This window comes from Acanthochromis polyacanthus, chromosome 4, assembly GCF_021347895.1.
Source record: "Acanthochromis polyacanthus isolate Apoly-LR-REF ecotype Palm Island chromosome 4, KAUST_Apoly_ChrSc, whole genome shotgun sequence".
NCBI classification, from domain to species: domain Eukaryota; kingdom Metazoa; phylum Chordata; class Actinopteri; family Pomacentridae; genus Acanthochromis; species Acanthochromis polyacanthus.
Genome location: NC_067116.1, coordinates 5,799,452 through 5,817,357, shown reverse-complemented (window position 1 = coordinate 5,817,357; position 17,906 = coordinate 5,799,452). Strand labels below are relative to the sequence as shown.

Here is a 17,906-nt window from a genome sequence, read left to right as displayed (position 1 = left end):
TATGTATATTTGTGTGTGTTTACAGGAAAGAAATGAGAAAAAAACATGATAAAATAAATCCAAAATAGATCAGTTTTATTTTTTTAGTCTTATATTGTGTGTGTATATATATATATATATATATATATATATATATATATATACACATTATCTAGTTTACTTTTATTTTTGTCTATTTTTTCTATATTTGGAGGTGTGTGTGTGTGTGTAAACAAAAATAATGTAATAATGTAAACAAAAATAACTAGATAAATTATATATATATATATATATATATATATGTATAGAAAATAAAACTAAAAAAATAAAGCTCATCTATTTTTGCAACAACTTACAGAGTTAAAAAGTAATTTGAAAATTTAAATATATAAATATAAAATATAAATATATATAATAAAAACAAGTTCTTTGAGGAACACCTGGAATATGAAATAACTTTTTATTCCAAAGATCTGGCTAGAACACGACGTGACCGGGTCATTTTAGAGCCACTGATGCATCTAAGGGTTAATGAGGCTGACTCCTGAGCAGAGAGGGAAGCTGAGAGATAAAGTTCAGAGGGAAACCAACCAGCAGAGAGCACAGCAGCCCAGAGATAACTCCTACCAGCCAGTCAGTGGGTGTTCAGGCTCTTATCAGCTCCACAATTCACCACAGCTGCTCAGTGTTTCTGACATTTCCAGGCTGGTATTGTTGTTTAATTAGTGCGTACTTGTTAAATCACGGTGACTGTTTGCACAGCAGACTGAATGAGTCGCGTTCAGACGCCTCATGAGAGCGGTGGACATGCAGCCTGCCTCGGTTTCAGCGGCCAACTGCTTGAACAGGAAGCTTAACTTTCTGTGGTTAGCAGAGCGTTGCAGATCAGCCAGCTGCAAACAGGAAGCATCGTTGGCGTGTCGTTGGCGTGTCGTCTGAGAGTTGCTGCTTTTGCCTGCGAGACGAGTCGCTCACACGTCGAGACTTCTCCTCAGAAATGGCCCAGGGAAAGGATCAGTCCTTCGCCAGCCGCTTATTCCACAAATATCTAAAGAGTAGCCAGGAGCATAGAGGACCAGAGAGCGAGCTTCCTCACATCTCTGACTTCACCGTCATGTGGGATAAGTCCAGTAAGTCACTTCTAGTCCGTCATGTGTTCACTGGACACCTGTAGAATCAGCCCAGTGTTTCTCTAAACCGTACAGGGCGTCCAAATGTGGCAGTTTTTTCATTTTTTTGTCACGTATGTGGCCGTACAGTCGACGTTCATGCGTCCATCAGGCCTTAAAACCGTAAACGACTTCCAGCTTTAATAACCTTTGCTGTTTACCTTCCTCTTCAGGTTCACAACGTCTGTATTTTTACACATTCAGCAGCTTAGGTGGAACACTTTAAACCATTTGTTGCTTGCATCGTCTTATTATCTGTCTTATCTCTGTTCTGTTTTGTAAGAATGAGATGTATAAGCTGTTTGTTTATTTATGTGGGTTTTTTTACACAGTTATTGTGTTTTTCTTCTTTGTGGAGCGAGGAACCTTTGGACCAAACATTGATCACTACCTGCTCTGGAGTCACTTCCCTTTATCCAGAACTATCACATGTTGGTTCATCGTAAACACCTGATAATTTAGATTTAATGCTGTACAACTGGATAAAACACACTGCATTATTTATTTTTGGTGGTTTTCTTGTGTTTTTGTTGTTCTTTTTCTCACTTTTGTAATATTTTGTCTTGTTTTTTTTTGTTTGTTTTTTTTGTCTGACTTTTGTCATTTTATTTCTTTTTTTTGTCGTTTTGTGTTTACTTTTTGTCTTGCTTGTGTTTTTTGTCTTATTTATGTCGTTTGTACATTTTTCTTTCGCTTTGTAACTGTTTTGTGTAAGTTTTCATTATTTTGTGTCTCACTTTTATAATATTTCGTCTTGTTTTTGTTTTCTTTTTTCTCTGATTTTTGTTATTTTGTTTCTTGTTTTCATCATTTTGTATTTAATTTTTGTCTTGCTTGTGTTTTTTGTCTTATTTTTTTCATTTTTTTGTCTTATTTTGTACATTTTTCTGTCGCTTTGTAACTTTTTGTGTCATTTTTGGTCGTTTTGTGTCCATTTTTTTGGGGGGTGCTTTGTAACTTTTTGTCTAATTTTTTGTCTCTTTTTTGTTTTATTTCGTGTCGTTTGTCATTTTTTTGTCATTGTCTTTCTTACTTTTGTCATTTTGTGTCTCATTTTGTAATAATTTGTCTTGTCTTTGTTGTTTTTTTTCTTTTTGATGTTTTTTGTCATTTACTTCTCTATCACTACCTGCTTTAAGGTTGCTTCCCTTTATCCAGAACTATCACATGTTGGTTCATCGTAAACACCTGATAATATAGATTTAATTCTGCACGACTGGATAAAACACACAGCATTATTTATTTTTGGCAGTTTTCAGAGATGAAAGAAGAGAGAAATCTTCTAAGCAAAATACAAATGCGGTTGTTTTTGCGCTTCTTTCCTCACATATGTCGGCGTTCATGCGTCCGTCAGGCCTTAAAACCGTAAACGACTTCCTGGTTTCATAACCTTTGCTGTTTACCTTCCTCTTCAGGTTCACAACGTCTGTATTTTTACACATTCAGCAGCTTAGGTGGAACACTTTAAACCATTTGTTGCTTGCATCGTCTTATTATCTGTCTTATCTGTGTTCTGTTTTGTAAGAATGAGATGTGTAAGCTGTTTGTTTGTTTATTTATCAGGGCTTTATTTACACAGTCAGTGTTGTGTTTTTCTTCTTTGTGAGGTGAAGAACCTTTGGACCAAACATTGATCACTACCTGCTCTGGAGTCGCTTCCCTTTATCCAGAAGTGTCACATGTTGATTCATCGTAAACACCTGATAATGTACAGCCATGGAAGAAATTATTAGACCACCCTTGTTTTCTGCAGTTCCTTTTTCATTTTAATACCTGGTACCACTTAAGGTACAACAAATACAGCTGGTTCCATCACACTTTATGTCCTATCTGACCTGCTTCAGCTGCATTGTATTCCCAGAGTGTATAAGAGGACATTTGAAGTCAGCAGCAGCACTGCACATGTAAAGGTCTAGAGTGGTTTCCTGCAGACATTCAAGCCGTCGCACAACTCAGGGCTCCAGGCTAACTTTTTTCCCTTGGAGCACAGTGGTCCCTAACTTGAAATTTTAAGAGCACAAGCAGAAAATTTAGGGCCGCTCTCCAAAATCGGCTTGCAAAATAAATATTCACATTTCCTCATTTTCACTGTATTACTGATGAAAACTCGAACAATAAATGCAGAAACTATAATGTTTGTCTATTGTGCAGCAGTTGACACGACATAATAAACAGCTGACACACCGGATCACAGCTGGAAATGCGCCACATGTTGCATGCTGGTCCGGTTGTGGTGCGTTTCCAGCTTTGATTCGATGTTTACCTGGAGAGGGCTGCTGCTCATTTGCATAAAGTAGACTGGACTTCTACTTTATGCTAATTCCATGCAACGTGTGGAGATCCCACGCATCGTGAAACTGTCCTCAAACACCTAAACCAGCCGTCAGTGACCTAAAACCAGGACAGATTCAGCTGCTGCACAGATTATTTCTCGCCTCAGACGCTTTCAGAAATACTTTTCGCTGAAGTCCGCTGTGTTTATCCGACTCATCTGCTGGACTGTCAGGCTGAAAGCGCTGTAACGTGACAATGTTGTGGTCCTCCAGTGACCGTCCACCGTTCGGTTTTCTGATGCGGTGCGTTGCCGTGCGGGAAAATCACATCTGGTGGACACGAGAGCTCGATCCGAATATTCGGTCGTGACGATGGTATCCGGATATTTATTATGAGATCTTAATATTCATAATCACACACCCCCCACCCACCCACCGTTGGATGATGTCACATGATCGGTATTTGCCTCGTCAGTTCGCTCGACGTTTCCCCGTCAGACGTTACGATATGAACCAAACCCAAATTTCGGCTCGTTCGTCCGTCTCCTTTTGTCTCTTTTTGTTTTGTTTTGGTTCTTATCAAGAAAACTGTGGAAAATGTCTGCTATCGGCTCTTAAATTAAACTGTTCTGAGCTGTTTCTGTTGTTTTCATCACATTTGTCCAAACAAATGGACCTTCAGTCGTACCAGGAAAAAACAAGGGCGATCTAATCATTTTTTTTTTCCATAGTTGATGCTGTAAGAATGGTTAAAACACACCTGATTATTAATTTTTACAGAGACGATAGAATAAACGTCATAGTTAGGTTTTAGGGATGCCTCGTGTCGTCTTCTCTGGTGTCGTTTTGTTGTGTCAATCTAAACTGTTTCTTGTTTTTTAAGCGCTTCTTCCTCTCTCTCTCTCTCTTCTCCATCATTTCCATCCGTGTGGGTGAATGCTGCTGCAAACCGTTGGTGATCTGTAGAGACTTTTGGTACGCTCATCTCTCCATGAGACATCCCAAGTCACAGAGTCCACATTTAGCCTGCATGTTACTGTTCACATGTCCCAGTTTATGAATGCCAGGAGCGCATTTACAGCAGTAACGACACTCCAGAGTGAGACACACTGCAAAAACTCAACATCTTACCAAGTCTGTTTGTCTTGTTTTCAGTCAAAGTGTCTCATCCCATCGATTTAAGATAAATTCACTTAACAAGTGACGTTTCAGCAACATAGAGGGACTTGTTTTAAGACAACGCATCTTAAATATCTCATTAAGTCAAACAATCTTGAAATTATCTTGTTTTGAGTTGAATTTTACAAGAAAACTCAAAATAAGTTTAACCCTCGTGTCGTCCTGCGGGTCAAACTAACCCGTTTTAAAGTTTGAAAATGTGGAAAAATCCATATTTTTACCGTGGAACTTCTGATGTCCACATTTTCAACATTTTTAGGAAATCTTTGAAGATTTAAACAATCTTTAAAATGTTTCTTTAAGAACATTCACAACAAAATCAATCAAAATCCAGCGAATTTCGCAGATTTTTATGCGAATGTTCTTAAAGAAAATATCACAAGTTTTACTGATATATATGGAATCGCTTTAGATAGTTTTAGGATTTTTTTTGGAAGATTTTTACTCATTTTTTGAAAATATTTACAAGAATTTTCTTGCCAAGTTTGGAGGATTTATTTTAAATAATACTTTTAAGGGAATTTTTTCAGGAATTATTGGAATTTTCTTCCTGATGGTTTTGCAAATTTAAAGTTTTGAAAACGTGGACAAAAAATATCACTTTAGATATTTTTAGGATTTTTTGGGAAATTTTTATAATAAATTTCTTCCCAGATTTGAGGGATTTTTTTTTTATAAAACTTTTAAGGGAAACTTTCAAAGAAAATATCAGAAGTTGTACTGATATATATGTGATCACTTCAGATATTTTTAGGATTTTTTGGGAAAATTTTTCCTCATTTTTTGAAAATATTTACAAGAATTTTCTTGCCAAATTTGGGGGATTTTTTAAAAAAAAAAAAAAACTTGTTGTAAGGGAAGCTTTTTTGGAATTATTGGAATTTTCTTCCTGAAGGTTTTGCAAATTTTCAGAAATTTGGGGATTTTTTTTCCTGTTTTTTTTTTTTCTTTTCAGACAAGGAAACAATATTTTTTGGTGCCCATGAATGAGGACAACAGGAGGGTTAATACATCTCAAATTAGGAGGTTATATGAAAGCAAAAATCTGTTTTTGAGTGAAATACTATTATTTTTTTTAGCATGTCTGGCTCATTTTAAGACGCCTAAGCTCAACAATCCTGGTGAAATAGAGCTAATTTTAAGATCTCAAGTTTCTGAATATCATGTCTTATTTCAAGAAATCTTACAGAGCCATTCTTCACTTGTTCTGTTGGCAGATTTTTTTACTTATTTCATGATGAAAGTTCCTTGCAATAAGCTGTTTTTTGTTGTTTTGAGAGGGACATTTTTTACCATGTGAGAGTGACTCTCTGACTCTGGACGTCTCATGTCTGCTGTGACTTCCACATCGTCTTCCTGTTGCCTGCTCTGTAGTCTGCATTTTGCCTTTCTCTCTACCTTTTATTATTATTATTACCGCTCCCTCTATTTTATTCCCTCCTACTCCTGAAAGGGATGCAGAATAGCTTGTCTTCAAATTGGCCGTTTCTGTAAAGAGCTCTTTGCATCACTTTGCGGTTTAAACTTTTCCCCGCTTAGGTGTGGTTTTTGAGTTTTATAACGGAGATATTTTGTGCCATAGTCCTTCCTACCTCAGTTTTTTGACATTTGCCTGACCTTAAAGTGCATTTATTCCCCCCAGCTGTCCTTTGTTTGTTTCCCCGAACACGTTAAACCCCCTGAACATGTAAACTGACCTGCATGAAGACACAATTCTGTTTAATCTGTTTCTTCTTATAGTGAAAGAGTTCTTAGCTAAAGCCAAAGAAGATTTTTTAAGAAAATGGGAGTGTCCGCCACAGGTGAGTTGTTCTCTTTAAACGCTTTGTTTTATTCTAGAGTCCTAAAAGTCTTTGGTTGCCCTAAACCAGGGGTGTCCAACACGAGGCCTGAGGGCCAAAAGTGGTCCTCCAGAGGGTCCAATCAGGTCCTCAAAGAGTAAAAATTACAGAGAAGACATGAACTGCAGATTGCAAATTAGTAAAACTATAAGTTTAAAATAATTTCTAGACCATAACAAGTTGTTTGGATCATGAAGTAAAATACTAGATTGTTCTTTGTTCTTTTTGTGTCTCGTTTTTGTAATGTTTTGTTTTTGTTGCTTTTTGTCTTTTTTTTTGTCTGACTTTTGTTATTTGTCTCATGTATTTGTCGTTTTGTTTCTCACTTTTGTCATTTTGTGTTTCTTTTTTGTCTCACTTGTGGTCTTTTTGTCAAATTTTTGTCCATTTTTGTCATTTTTTTGTTAAAATTTTTGTGTTATTTGTCTCATTTTTTCATTGTCTCATTTTTATATTAGCCTTGTTTTTGTTGTTTGTTTTGTTTTTGTCTGACTTTTTCTCATTTTGTGTTTTTCTTTATTCGTTGTATTTTCTCGTTGTTTGTCATTTTTTGTCTTGTTTTTGTCCATTCCTTGTCACTTTTTAACTTTTTTGTCTATTCTTTGTCTCCTTTTTTGTTCTGTTTTGTGTCGTTTGTCTCGCTTTTGTCGTTTGTTTCCCTTTTGTCTTACTTGTGTTTTTTGTTGTTTTACTCCTTTTTTGTCTCATCTGTCTGTTACTTTTTGTCTCATGTTTTTTGTTTTTTTCATGTTGTTTTCTCATTTTCATAATTTTTTGTCTTGTTTTTGTCTTTTTTTTCTCACTTTTGTCATTTTTTGCTTTGTTTTGTCATTTGTTCATTTTTTTTTTGGTGCTTTGTCTACTTTGTTGTCTCTTCTTTGTTTAATTTCGTTTCATTTGTCTCATTTTTGGTCATTTTGTTTCCCGCTTTTGTCATTGTATGTCTCATTTTTCTAATATTTTGTCTTTTTTTGTTGTTGTTTTTTTTCCCTTTTTTTATCTTACTTTAGTCGTTTTGATCATAAAGTAAATCACTACATCATTCAGTTCCAGGTGACTAAATGTTGTGTTCCTTTGTAGACACTCTGTGATCTGGAAGTTGTAATGTGGAAATGATAAACTGAGGCTGAATGTTGTTGAAACTGAACTTGTTTTTCTTCAGAAATTTCAGGCTGTTCATAGTGTTTTGTAATAAAATAATAATTCCTTAAATGTGAACATTTTCAGAATGTACTTTTTTGTTCTAGAACAAAGGGAACATGAGGAGTTATGGTTATTTATCGCTCATCCAATTGGGATGAATGTGGAACTAACCTGAACTAAAATGAGTTTGACACCCCTGCTCTGAATGGTCTTAATATTTGTGGTATTTTACATTTATTGTATTCTGGATCTTAATCGTTAATGTTGCTACGCTGTTTAAGTATTTTAAGTCTGTTTCCTGTCACGTATTTTTGCCTGTCTGATAACTTGTGCAACACTTGCGGTGTCCACAACGTAATCTTGATTAGATTTGAAACTGAATTTAATCTTCCATTTCTCTAAACGCTGTGTTTTTATTAGAACATCAGATAGGACTTTTAGGTGGTAGCACTTCTGAGCCACTTCCTGTTGCTCAAAAGGGCTCGGACTTGTTGACTTCAATGCTGAAAGATTGTGTAAGTCGCTGTAAGTCAGAGGCCTTTGCTCTAAAACTGAGGCTTGTCAGACACACTTTAGTTCAGGGGTTTAATAATTAATTAATTTAGTTTAATTCAGCCCATTTTGATTTCCAGTGACCAGTAAAACCACAGCATAATAACCTATAAATAACCACAACTCCTGATGTTTCCTTTGTTTTAGTGCAGAAATGTTCACATTTAAGCCTCACTTTATCATTTCCACATTACAGCTTCCAGATGATAGTGTCTACAAAGGAACACAACATTTATGTAGTCATCTGGAACTGAATCATAGAGGATTTTACTTTATGATCAAAGCGTCAAAAGTCAGACAAAAAAAGACCAAAAAACAAGACAAAATATGACAGAAATGAGACAAGTGACCCAAGACAAAGTTCCAAAATGGCAAAAAATAAGACAAATGCACAAGCGAGACAAAAAGGAAACACAAAATGACAAAAAACAAACAAAACAACGGCAAAAGACAAAAAACGGACAAAAATATGACATAAGGTGCGTGTCCACTATATGTGATTTCCCTACACGCCAACATACCGCATCTGAAAATCGCACGCCTGGTGGACGGTCACTCGAGGACCACAACATTATCACGTTACAGAGCTTTCAGCTTGACGGTCCGGCAGATGAGTCGGATAAACACAGCTGCTTGGCCGCAAACTTTCCCTTTTATTGTGAAAACACTAATGGTTACGATGGTGCACAGATCCAGCAATTCGAAGCTTCTCCTCCACAGAAAACTGTGTTCAACACCTTTAAGCACCTTTCCTTTCCAGTGTTTGTGAAATAAAAGGGAAAGTTTGTGGCTGAGCCGCTTATCCGACTCATCTGCCAGACCATCAAACTGAAAGCGCTGTCATGACCACGTAGCAGCCCACTAGTGACCGTCCGCCATCCGTGCGATTTTTGGATGCGATGCGTTGCCGTGTGAGACAATCGCATGTAGTGGACATGCAGCTATAGTATTGCAAGAACAAGACACAAAAGGACACAAATGAGTCAAATGACATGAAGCAAAACAAAAACGAGACAAAAAAGTAGACAAAACAAGACACCAAAAGACAAAAACAAAAGTGAGACAAAAAGGAAACCCAAAATGACAAACAGGACAAACAAAATGACAAAAAATGAGACAAATGACGTGAAACAAAAAGAGACAAAAAATCAGACCAAAAAGTTCCAAAGCAACAAAAAATAGACAAAAATGAGAGAAAAAAATTGCACAAATGACACAAACGAGACAAAAATACACAAGAAAGTGAGACAATAAGGAAACACAAAACAACAAAAGTGAAACAAAAAGACAAAACACAACAAAAACAAAAAAAATGAGACAACACAAAAAAGAGACAGAATAAAGTTACAAATCGACAAAAAAATTGAAAGAAAAGAGACAGAAATATACAAAATAAGGAACAAAACAATAAAAATGAGACACAAAATGACAAAAGAGCAAAGAACAATCTAGTATTTTGCTTCATGATCCAAACAACTTGTCACGGTCTAGAAATTATTTTAAATTTATAGTTTTACTAATTTACAATCTGCAGTTAATGTCTTCTCTGGGATCTTTACACTTTGAGGACCGGATTGGACCCTCTGAGGACCACTTTTGGACCACAGGCCTCATGTTGGACACCCCTGCTCTTAAACTAAACTCCCTCCAGCTTGTACGTTTTTACTTGGAACATGAAGACAAACAGTCTCTGTAAGAACTGAAAGCTGGCGGGTAGCTTCAGTTCACCGTCTCACTTCCACCCCTGATGTTTCCTTCAGAGCACGACGTGTCTGGACGACTTCGACAGGTTCAAGACTCTGGGCACCGGCTCGTTTGGACGAGTGATGCTGGTGAAACATAAAGGAAGCAACCAGTTCTATGCCATGAAGATCCTGGACAAACAAAAAGTAAGTCTTTTCATGTTGTAAATGTGGAAATAAAAAAAAAAACCTCTATGTCTATAAATGCTGTTGGTCTCTAAGAGGAAACGACTCGCCTCCTCCAGCGCTGCTAATGTGTTATCACTGAAAACCTCAAAGGCGCTTCACATGAGAGTTTCGATCTTTAAATACTGATGTGAAAGTCATAGAAGCTGGTTAGTCCTGCTGTACCTGTCTGACTTTCTGTTTCTGCTCCACAGCTAGAAGACTTTACTTTATACAGCGTCTTAATCTGCCTCCTTTTGTGTCTTAAACCTCCCAACTCCAAACAGTTTCTGTGGGGTTTTTTTTTTTACTCCTGTCACATTTTTCTTTAGAGAGAACTCAGAGACGTCTTCTGTGCCGTACGACACAATTACAATGCCAAAAATCATAGCAAGGAAAAACTAAACTTTTCAACTTTTAAGAGTGGATGTTATCTAAAACCTGTTCTCCTTGTACAGTGAAGTCATCATAAGGAAAATACAAGGTTTACCTGTACTTGAGACAAAGCTATGAAAACGGATTGAAAATGAAACAAAAAAATAGACAAAAAAACAACAAAAAGAGGAAAAAATAAAGATTTAAAATGACAAAAACAAAATGAGATTGAAAATGACAAAAGATTTGACAAAAAACAATGAAAAGAGATTGAAAACAACAAAAAGAGACTAAAAAAATGAGGCAAAAAACTGCAAAGAGATTGAAAATGACAAAAAAACCAAAAAGATTGAAAATGACAAAGGATTTGACAAAAAACAAAGATGGAAAATGGCAAAACTTAGACAAAAAAACAAGAAAAAGAGATTGGGGGAATAAACAAAAAGATTGAAATTACAAAAGATTTGACAAAAAACACTAAACGATTGAAATGCCAAAAAAATAGACAAGAAAACAACAAAAGATTGAAAATGGAAAAAACTAGAAAAATAAATGGAAAATGACAAATGAGACAAAAACAAAAAGATTGAAAAAGGCAAAAGATCTGACAAAAAACAGATTGAAAATTGAGACAAAAAACAAAGAGACATTGAAAATGAGACGAAAAAACAGCAAAAAGATTGAAATGACAAAGAAATAAGGCCAAACACAACAAAAGGATTACTCTGAGTCTAATATACATAAATATCATATGTTATGCAGATGACAGTGCTGTCAGCAAACAGTGAAGAAAACTTGCAAACCATCGTATCCATAGTTAATACAGACATTGAGGAGAAAATAGTGACTCTACATTCAATAGATGTTTACTACTTATATTGTCTTTTTCATGTAAACACGGCCTGCAGTTCAGCTAAAAAGTCCCTGACTTTTTCTCAGGTCACTGTTGGTTGCAGCTCGGTCGGTCTTGACTTCACAGTTGCGTCATGGAGAGCAGAATTTTTATTATTTTTAACAAACAGAGGTCCAACATGACAGCTCATAAATGTGCTAAAATATGCAAAACCAAATGTAAAACTGATGTGAATGCCTATACAGTTGGGATTTATAGGTTATAGAATGCCCACATGCATACTTTGTACAAAACATCCTTACTTTTCTGTCCTTTGCTTTGTGTTTTGTTTTTTTTTAGGTGGTGAAGTTGAAGCAAATAGAACACACACTAAATGAAAAGAGAATACTACAGGCCGTCTCCTTTCCCTTCCTCGTCAGATTGGAGTACGCCTTCAAGGTACGACACAAACTAGGGTTAGAACAGTACGTATACTCGTCCTGAAGCATTCGGTTTGACATCTCCTTCAGTTGAGTGCATCCTGTAAACCAGAAACTACTGTCGGATATCTTTTTGTCTGCTTGTACGTGTGCCAGAGATCAACTATAATATGCCAGGAGGGCTAGAAAGCTCCATCAACTCTGTACGTTTAAGGTTTAATCAGACTTCCTGTATTTGTGAGTTGACTGTCCGCCATGCATCCGGTCGCTTTTACTGACAATTCATGTACAGTTTTTTTCAGAAAGATAAAGAGAGAAAAGCAGTGTTATTTTAAGCTGACAGCTTCCCTTAGTGGTTACTTTAACTGATTTGCACTCTTCAGTAAACAGCTCTGTCTTTTCTTAAAGACAATATGTGAGCAGATTAACCATCAGAGTAAGAAGTACAGAAATTTAGACACTTTAGAATATTTTTATTTAATGAAATTACAGCAGAGCCTCGACTGAGCTCCGTTCCTACGGTGTGAAGTCAGTTGATTTCAGCTGTAAGTCAGAACTCTGGTAAAAATGTAAACAAAACCATTACGTGCATCACGATATCGATCAGTTCTTCATAAAAGTCATGAAAACCAACGACTTTCATGCATGTATGAATCATTTTGCGAGACGATAACAGAATATCGCAACAGACTAATTTTGTTGTTGATGTTGAGGTTTCAGTGTTTATTGTTCAGTTCCACATTTACCTAATGTCAGTGAACGTGCCATGTTTAGTTATCTCACCTCTGATTGGCTGAGAGTCAGCAGGCTAATTCTGTATCTAAGTTATCGGGTTTTTCTAGTTATTCTGGCGTCGGCTACAGTCCACAGTAGCCTGTGTGAAGGTTCAATAAACCAGCAGAGAACCAGATAGTCTCACTCTTTCATCACAGAGGGTAGCTACAATATGTTGAGCTGTTTTAACAACATGACCCATGTTGGTCAGTGTTTGGCCCTGTGCCCAGCATTTTATTCCATCTAATTTTACTACCATGGAGACGGCTTTCCTTTTCTTTGAGGCATCAGAAGAGTCTGACTGATGCTTGGGAGCCATAATGAAGGACAGAAAGTTATTGAATGTTGCACAATCCGAGGTAGAGTACAACCGGAGAATGGAAACAAAGCCGTCTGATAGCACCCCATGACGACGTATTCATCCACTCTGCTCATCAACTAGTTCCACATAACCAGTTACAACGTTAGAACGAAACACCGTACGTCGTAAACCGAGGGCCTGCCTGTAACCAGGTCTGATGTAATTATGGAACGTCATAGTTGAGGGCGTCATAAACTAAGTACCCCCTGTAAAAAAGAAATTGATTTTTTTCCCTCAGTTGCACTAAAAATATACTGAGCCATGACTCCAAAACCCAAAGTTCCTACTGAATCAGGACTTTTGTGTACTTGCAGACCTTTTATGTGATTTCTGTGTATCACAACTGCTTTAAACATGATTTAAAGTCTACTCCTTTAATTACCAGGACAACTCAAACCTCTACATGGTGATGGAGTATGTGCCCGGTGGAGAAATGTTCTCGCACCTCAGACGCACCGGAAGGTTCAGGTACTTTTATTTCATTTCTCTTTTGGTTTGTTTGGGGTTTACTTGTTATTTTTCTGCTAGTGTTGTGTATGAAATAGAGGCAGACACCAGTTTAAGTGGACTGTATCATGATTTTCTGCTTCACTCAGAAGAGACTTGTATTTAAAGTGTCCGTCTGTCCACGTTTCCTCCTCTTCCAGTGAACACCATGCACGATTTTATGCAGCTCAGATCGTACTCACCTTCGAGTACCTTCACTCCTTAGACCTCATCTACAGAGACCTAAAGCCTGAAAACCTGCTCATAGATCAGCATGGATACATCCAGGTACACGATCATAGGAAAAAATTAAAAAGACTTGCCTTAAGCACTCCTCTCTCAATGGTCGATATGAAATGACGTCCAAGAGAGGGAGAAGGAAACAGAATAAGCCAGCAAAATTAATTAAAGTTCCATGTTTTTCTGATCTTAAAAACAGATGTACGCTTCTGTGAATGGCATTAGTTTAGAGGTTTAGTTGTACAACTAGTATAACGTGTCACCTTCGCCCTTGTGTACTTACTGTTCTTATCAAGCTCCTGTTGTTCTTTCCGCAGGTCACAGACTTTGGCTTTGCCAAAAGAGTAAAAGGACGAACCTGGACATTGTGTGGAACTCCAGAGTACCTGGCTCCAGAGATCATCCTCAGCAAGGTGAGTTAAGACCCAACACAGGCCTCCAGCTGGTTATAACTGGACAATATCAGGACAGAAGCAGGTGTTTCATTGTTTGTTTTCTGCATTGGACTTTAAATGAAACAGTGATGAGGACATGTAAGAGAATTGTCCTTTTTGACCATGTTTACCTTAACATGTCCGTAAATCTGAAAGTCACTGACATCTTGAGATAAAAATGTTAAGAAATCTAAAAATAATTGAAATGTTGAGGTAAACATGTTAGAAATCTAAAAGTCACTGACATGTTGAGGTAAAACATGTTGAGGTAAACATGTTAATAAATCTGAAAGTCATTGCCATGTTAAGCTAAAAATGTTGATGAATCTAAAAGTCATTGACATGTTGAGGTAAACATGGATGTAAAAAGACATTGTAATCATTGTCTTTTTTGTCAGTCTTTTGTCAAGGAGGTTTTGTCGTTGAACATACGTAGATTGTCTCTGACTGGTGATGTCGGTTAACTAACTTCAGTCCAGTTGAGTAAATGTTCCACTTCAGCGCTCGATTTAAGGCCGAGAGGTCCGGTCGCCCAAATGACATTTTTTGGGCCACCAACATACGTCAATTGAGACATTTTTAGGAGCCAAAATCAACTTTTAGTGGCCAAAAAAATTAATCCTACTTTTTTTTGGGGGGGGGGGATCCAGTTCCTCCTCCACGTCAACTTGTTAGCTGGAGCCGCCAAGCTATCACTGGTCGCTGGGCAAAGTGTGCCTTAAAACCCCCCTTGGCCGTGAAAAGTCACCCACGAATGAGCAGCGCATTGTCCGGAGCTCCTAGCGGGCGACTGGGAGGTTGACAGCCGGAACATGTGCGGTTTGTCCCGGGCAGATGAGCGGCGAGGAGCGGCAGGTGTTAGCCGAGCAGCTAGCGGGGGATAGCTAGCTGCTCGGGGAGTGCAGCCGGCGGACCCGCCGAGTTAAAAATGACAGCTCCGGTGGCTTGGTGCTTTTTTTTTTCTTTCTTTTTTTTCTTTTTGTCCTGTCCGGCAACAGAGCAGGCAGAATGGGGATCTGGCTGCTGCATTGTGTCATACAAGTTTGCTTTTCCAAGGGGAGTTTATAAGTATAAGACTCCCCTTGATACTGTACAGTAATTTATTTAGTTTGAATACTTGTTGATTAGTTAAATGTACATAAGTTTGCCGGACCTGACAGGGGAAAGGCAGGAAGAGAGAAACAAGAAGAGAGAAAGAAAAAAGAAAACAACAACAAGGGGGGATAGTGAAGAGAAATGGAAGGGTGCAAGAATATAATTATCTTTCAATTGAAACCGACACAACAGACACCAAGCTGGTACACCTTAACAAAGACACACCGGAACGCATCCTACGGGTTTTGTTAGGAAACACAGCTAGTAATTATTCAAATCATCTATGTGAAGCAAACAAACTGAGGAAACATGTCTTTTGATATTCTGGCACCAGGACAAACTTAACATCCCACAAGACAACATGGTTACTATGTTCACATGCAGAGTACGGTGCAATTGTGACTGTGATCATGCAACTATGACCTCTGACCTCTGTGAAGGCCAGAAGCGGGCCCGAGAGCCCACAAGACCCAGGCGAGCCGGCAGCAATCCCAGAGCAGAGATCCGAGCCACCAAACCACGAGGACAACCACGGATCGGCCCGGAAAGGGGCAGAGGGAGAACCCGGCCAGGACCCCCAGCGTCCAGCGGGGCCGGGCCCCAGGCGAACAACCCAGGGCTCTTCTGCCTGGTGCTTGGTGCTTTCCGTTCGCGGTGCTCAGGCTCAGTTGGTGCTGTCCTCCGGATGCCGCCACCACATTCTGGGCTGGTTCTGGATCCGACGGAGTCTCGCGGACTCCCGCGGATGTTAACGACGTTAAAATCAGCGACAATAAAGTGTTCAAATTTGAAATTAAATCGGCGCGGATCCGCGCAAAATTGCCATCCCTGAAACTTGGATTTGGAGGTCAGTAGCCCAAATCAAAATATTTGGGCCCCTAACCAGCGTGTTTTTTGTCATTTTTGGTCGCCAAAATCGGTTTTTAGTCGCAAATGGCGACCTGGCGACGGTCTACATCGAGCGCTGCACTTGGCAAAAAGACTGAAAGTGAACAAGCCTTTAACCTGGAACATCATCACCTGGGAATAAACTAGATGCCTGCAAACAGTATTTATAAGTAGAAATAAAGACACACAAATGAAAAGATTTGGAGCTTTATTATGTATTTGATTATTAGACCCTCCAGAAAAACGCAATTATGCGATCGCATGAATTCCCACATTAATCACCAAATTGCTGCTGATTATGCGGGGCTCAATTATTTCCCAAAAGGCCGCATAATCCCCGCAAAACAGCGCATAATTCTCACATTTTCACGAAAAAAAGGAGAAATATGTGGGTCTCGCTTGATTTCACAATTTCCGCATAAAATGAGAAAACTATAACCAATATAAATGGAGTTGTGAGTGAGTTTTTATGTGACGCCCGGCCTGATGTCATCAGTTCACGCATTCACACACACACTAGAAGCACAAGCTGATGCGGAGCGCGGCGGCGCTCAGAGACGATAAACAAGAATGGCGAATGCTCAAAGATCACATTTACCTACGAATATTTCAGCCAGAGACCGGGCAAAACAGTACCCAGATTTACTGCACGAAAGTGGGGGGAAACTTTTTTGCACCCCGTGCAACATCGTTCTGGAGCAACGAAGAAAATCAACGTGTTGCAGCACTTCTCCATCTTTATATTGCTCTTTTTCATTCAGTGGTAGCCTAGTAACAGGATGTAGGAGAAGAATCATCTTTTTTCCCCAGTTCTTACATATTTCGCATCTTTTTGCATATTTCACAACTATTCGTATACTTTGCAACTTTCCGCAATTTCCCCGCATAAAATGGTATAAAAACCCTGCATATTTATTCGCATAATCAAGGATTTTAGCCCGTGGAATCAAGGATTTTTGCCCGCTTTTTTGTGGAGGGTCTAGATTATGTCACTAACTGATTATCATTACAGGTAGTTTTATCTGCTTGAGGTCAAGCAGTCAAACATGTCAAGCCTTTGAAAACTGATGAGTTCTTTTTTTTGTTTTTCTTCCCTCCAGGGCTACAACAAAGCTGTGGACTGGTGGGCACTTGGAGTTCTCATCTATGAGATGGCTGCTGGTTACCCTCCTTTTTTTGCTGATCAGCCAATCCAGATCTATGAAAAGATTGTGTCTGGAAAGGTATGCAAAGGGCCGAGTTAGAATATTTAAATCAACCAGTTCCTCTCAACAAAATTCACTGGCATATGTCTATCTGCTGTACTGGTGAAGCTATGAGACTTAGAAAAGATAGAAAAACTCCATTAAAAAGTGATAACTCTGGACCCACCTCTACGGACTCCAAGGACCTGGAAGTCTCCAGAGCTGAATGTTCTGAGACTAAACTTTGAGACTGTAAGCAAGAAAGGAGAACGTTCCTTGTAGAAAGTTCTGGAGTATACGTACCGATAACTGTAGAAAGTTGTAGAGTATACCTACTGACATACTCTAGAACTTTCTGCAGTTGTCGGTAGGTCTACTCTTGAACTTTCTGCAGCTGTCGGAAGGTCTACTCTAGAATTTTCTACAGGGGACGCTATCTTCTATGGGCTTCTGATCATTAATAACTTCTAATCATGAATAAAGTTACTGGAGATGAAGAACCAGGTGGTTCTTGTGGTAATTTTACTTCTTTTTGTGGATATTTTGTGTCTTTTTGTGGTATTTTACCTATTTTTGTGGTGATTGGGTGTTGTTTTGTAGGGTTTTTTTTGGCCATTGTTAATAATTTTACACCTTTCTGTGATGATTTTGTGTCTTTTTGTGGAAGTTTGGACCCTGTTTGTGATCATATTCCATCTTTTTGTTGAAATTCTGTGTCTTTTTGATTTTCTACTTCTTTGTGGCAATTTTGGCC

The 17,906-nt window shown here is 38.3% G+C and overlaps 1 protein-coding gene across 3 annotated transcripts in view; it reads left to right on the top strand.

Annotated features, from left to right (window-relative positions):
* The window catches only part of prkacba (protein kinase, cAMP-dependent, catalytic, beta a), a 30,152-nt gene that overhangs the window by 4,765 nt on the left and 7,481 nt on the right, over window positions 1-17,906 (top strand). The window contains exons 2-9 of one of the 3 annotated variants that reach the window (XM_022215254.2): window positions 4,388-4,396; window positions 6,341-6,402; window positions 9,897-10,025; window positions 11,611-11,709; window positions 13,211-13,293; window positions 13,473-13,599; window positions 13,869-13,964; window positions 17,069-17,191. In XM_022215254.2, coding sequence (XP_022070946.1) covers window positions 4,388-4,396; window positions 6,341-6,402; window positions 9,897-10,025; window positions 11,611-11,709; window positions 13,211-13,293; window positions 13,473-13,599; window positions 13,869-13,964; window positions 17,069-17,191 — 728 coding nt within the window. Of the gene's footprint in view, window positions 1-419; window positions 1,110-4,387; window positions 4,397-6,340; window positions 6,403-9,896; window positions 10,026-11,610; window positions 11,710-13,210; window positions 13,294-13,472; window positions 13,600-13,868; window positions 13,965-17,068; window positions 17,192-17,906 lie in introns of those variants that run through there. The other 2 variants (XM_022215253.2, XM_022215255.2) reach the window with 2 other exon arrangements.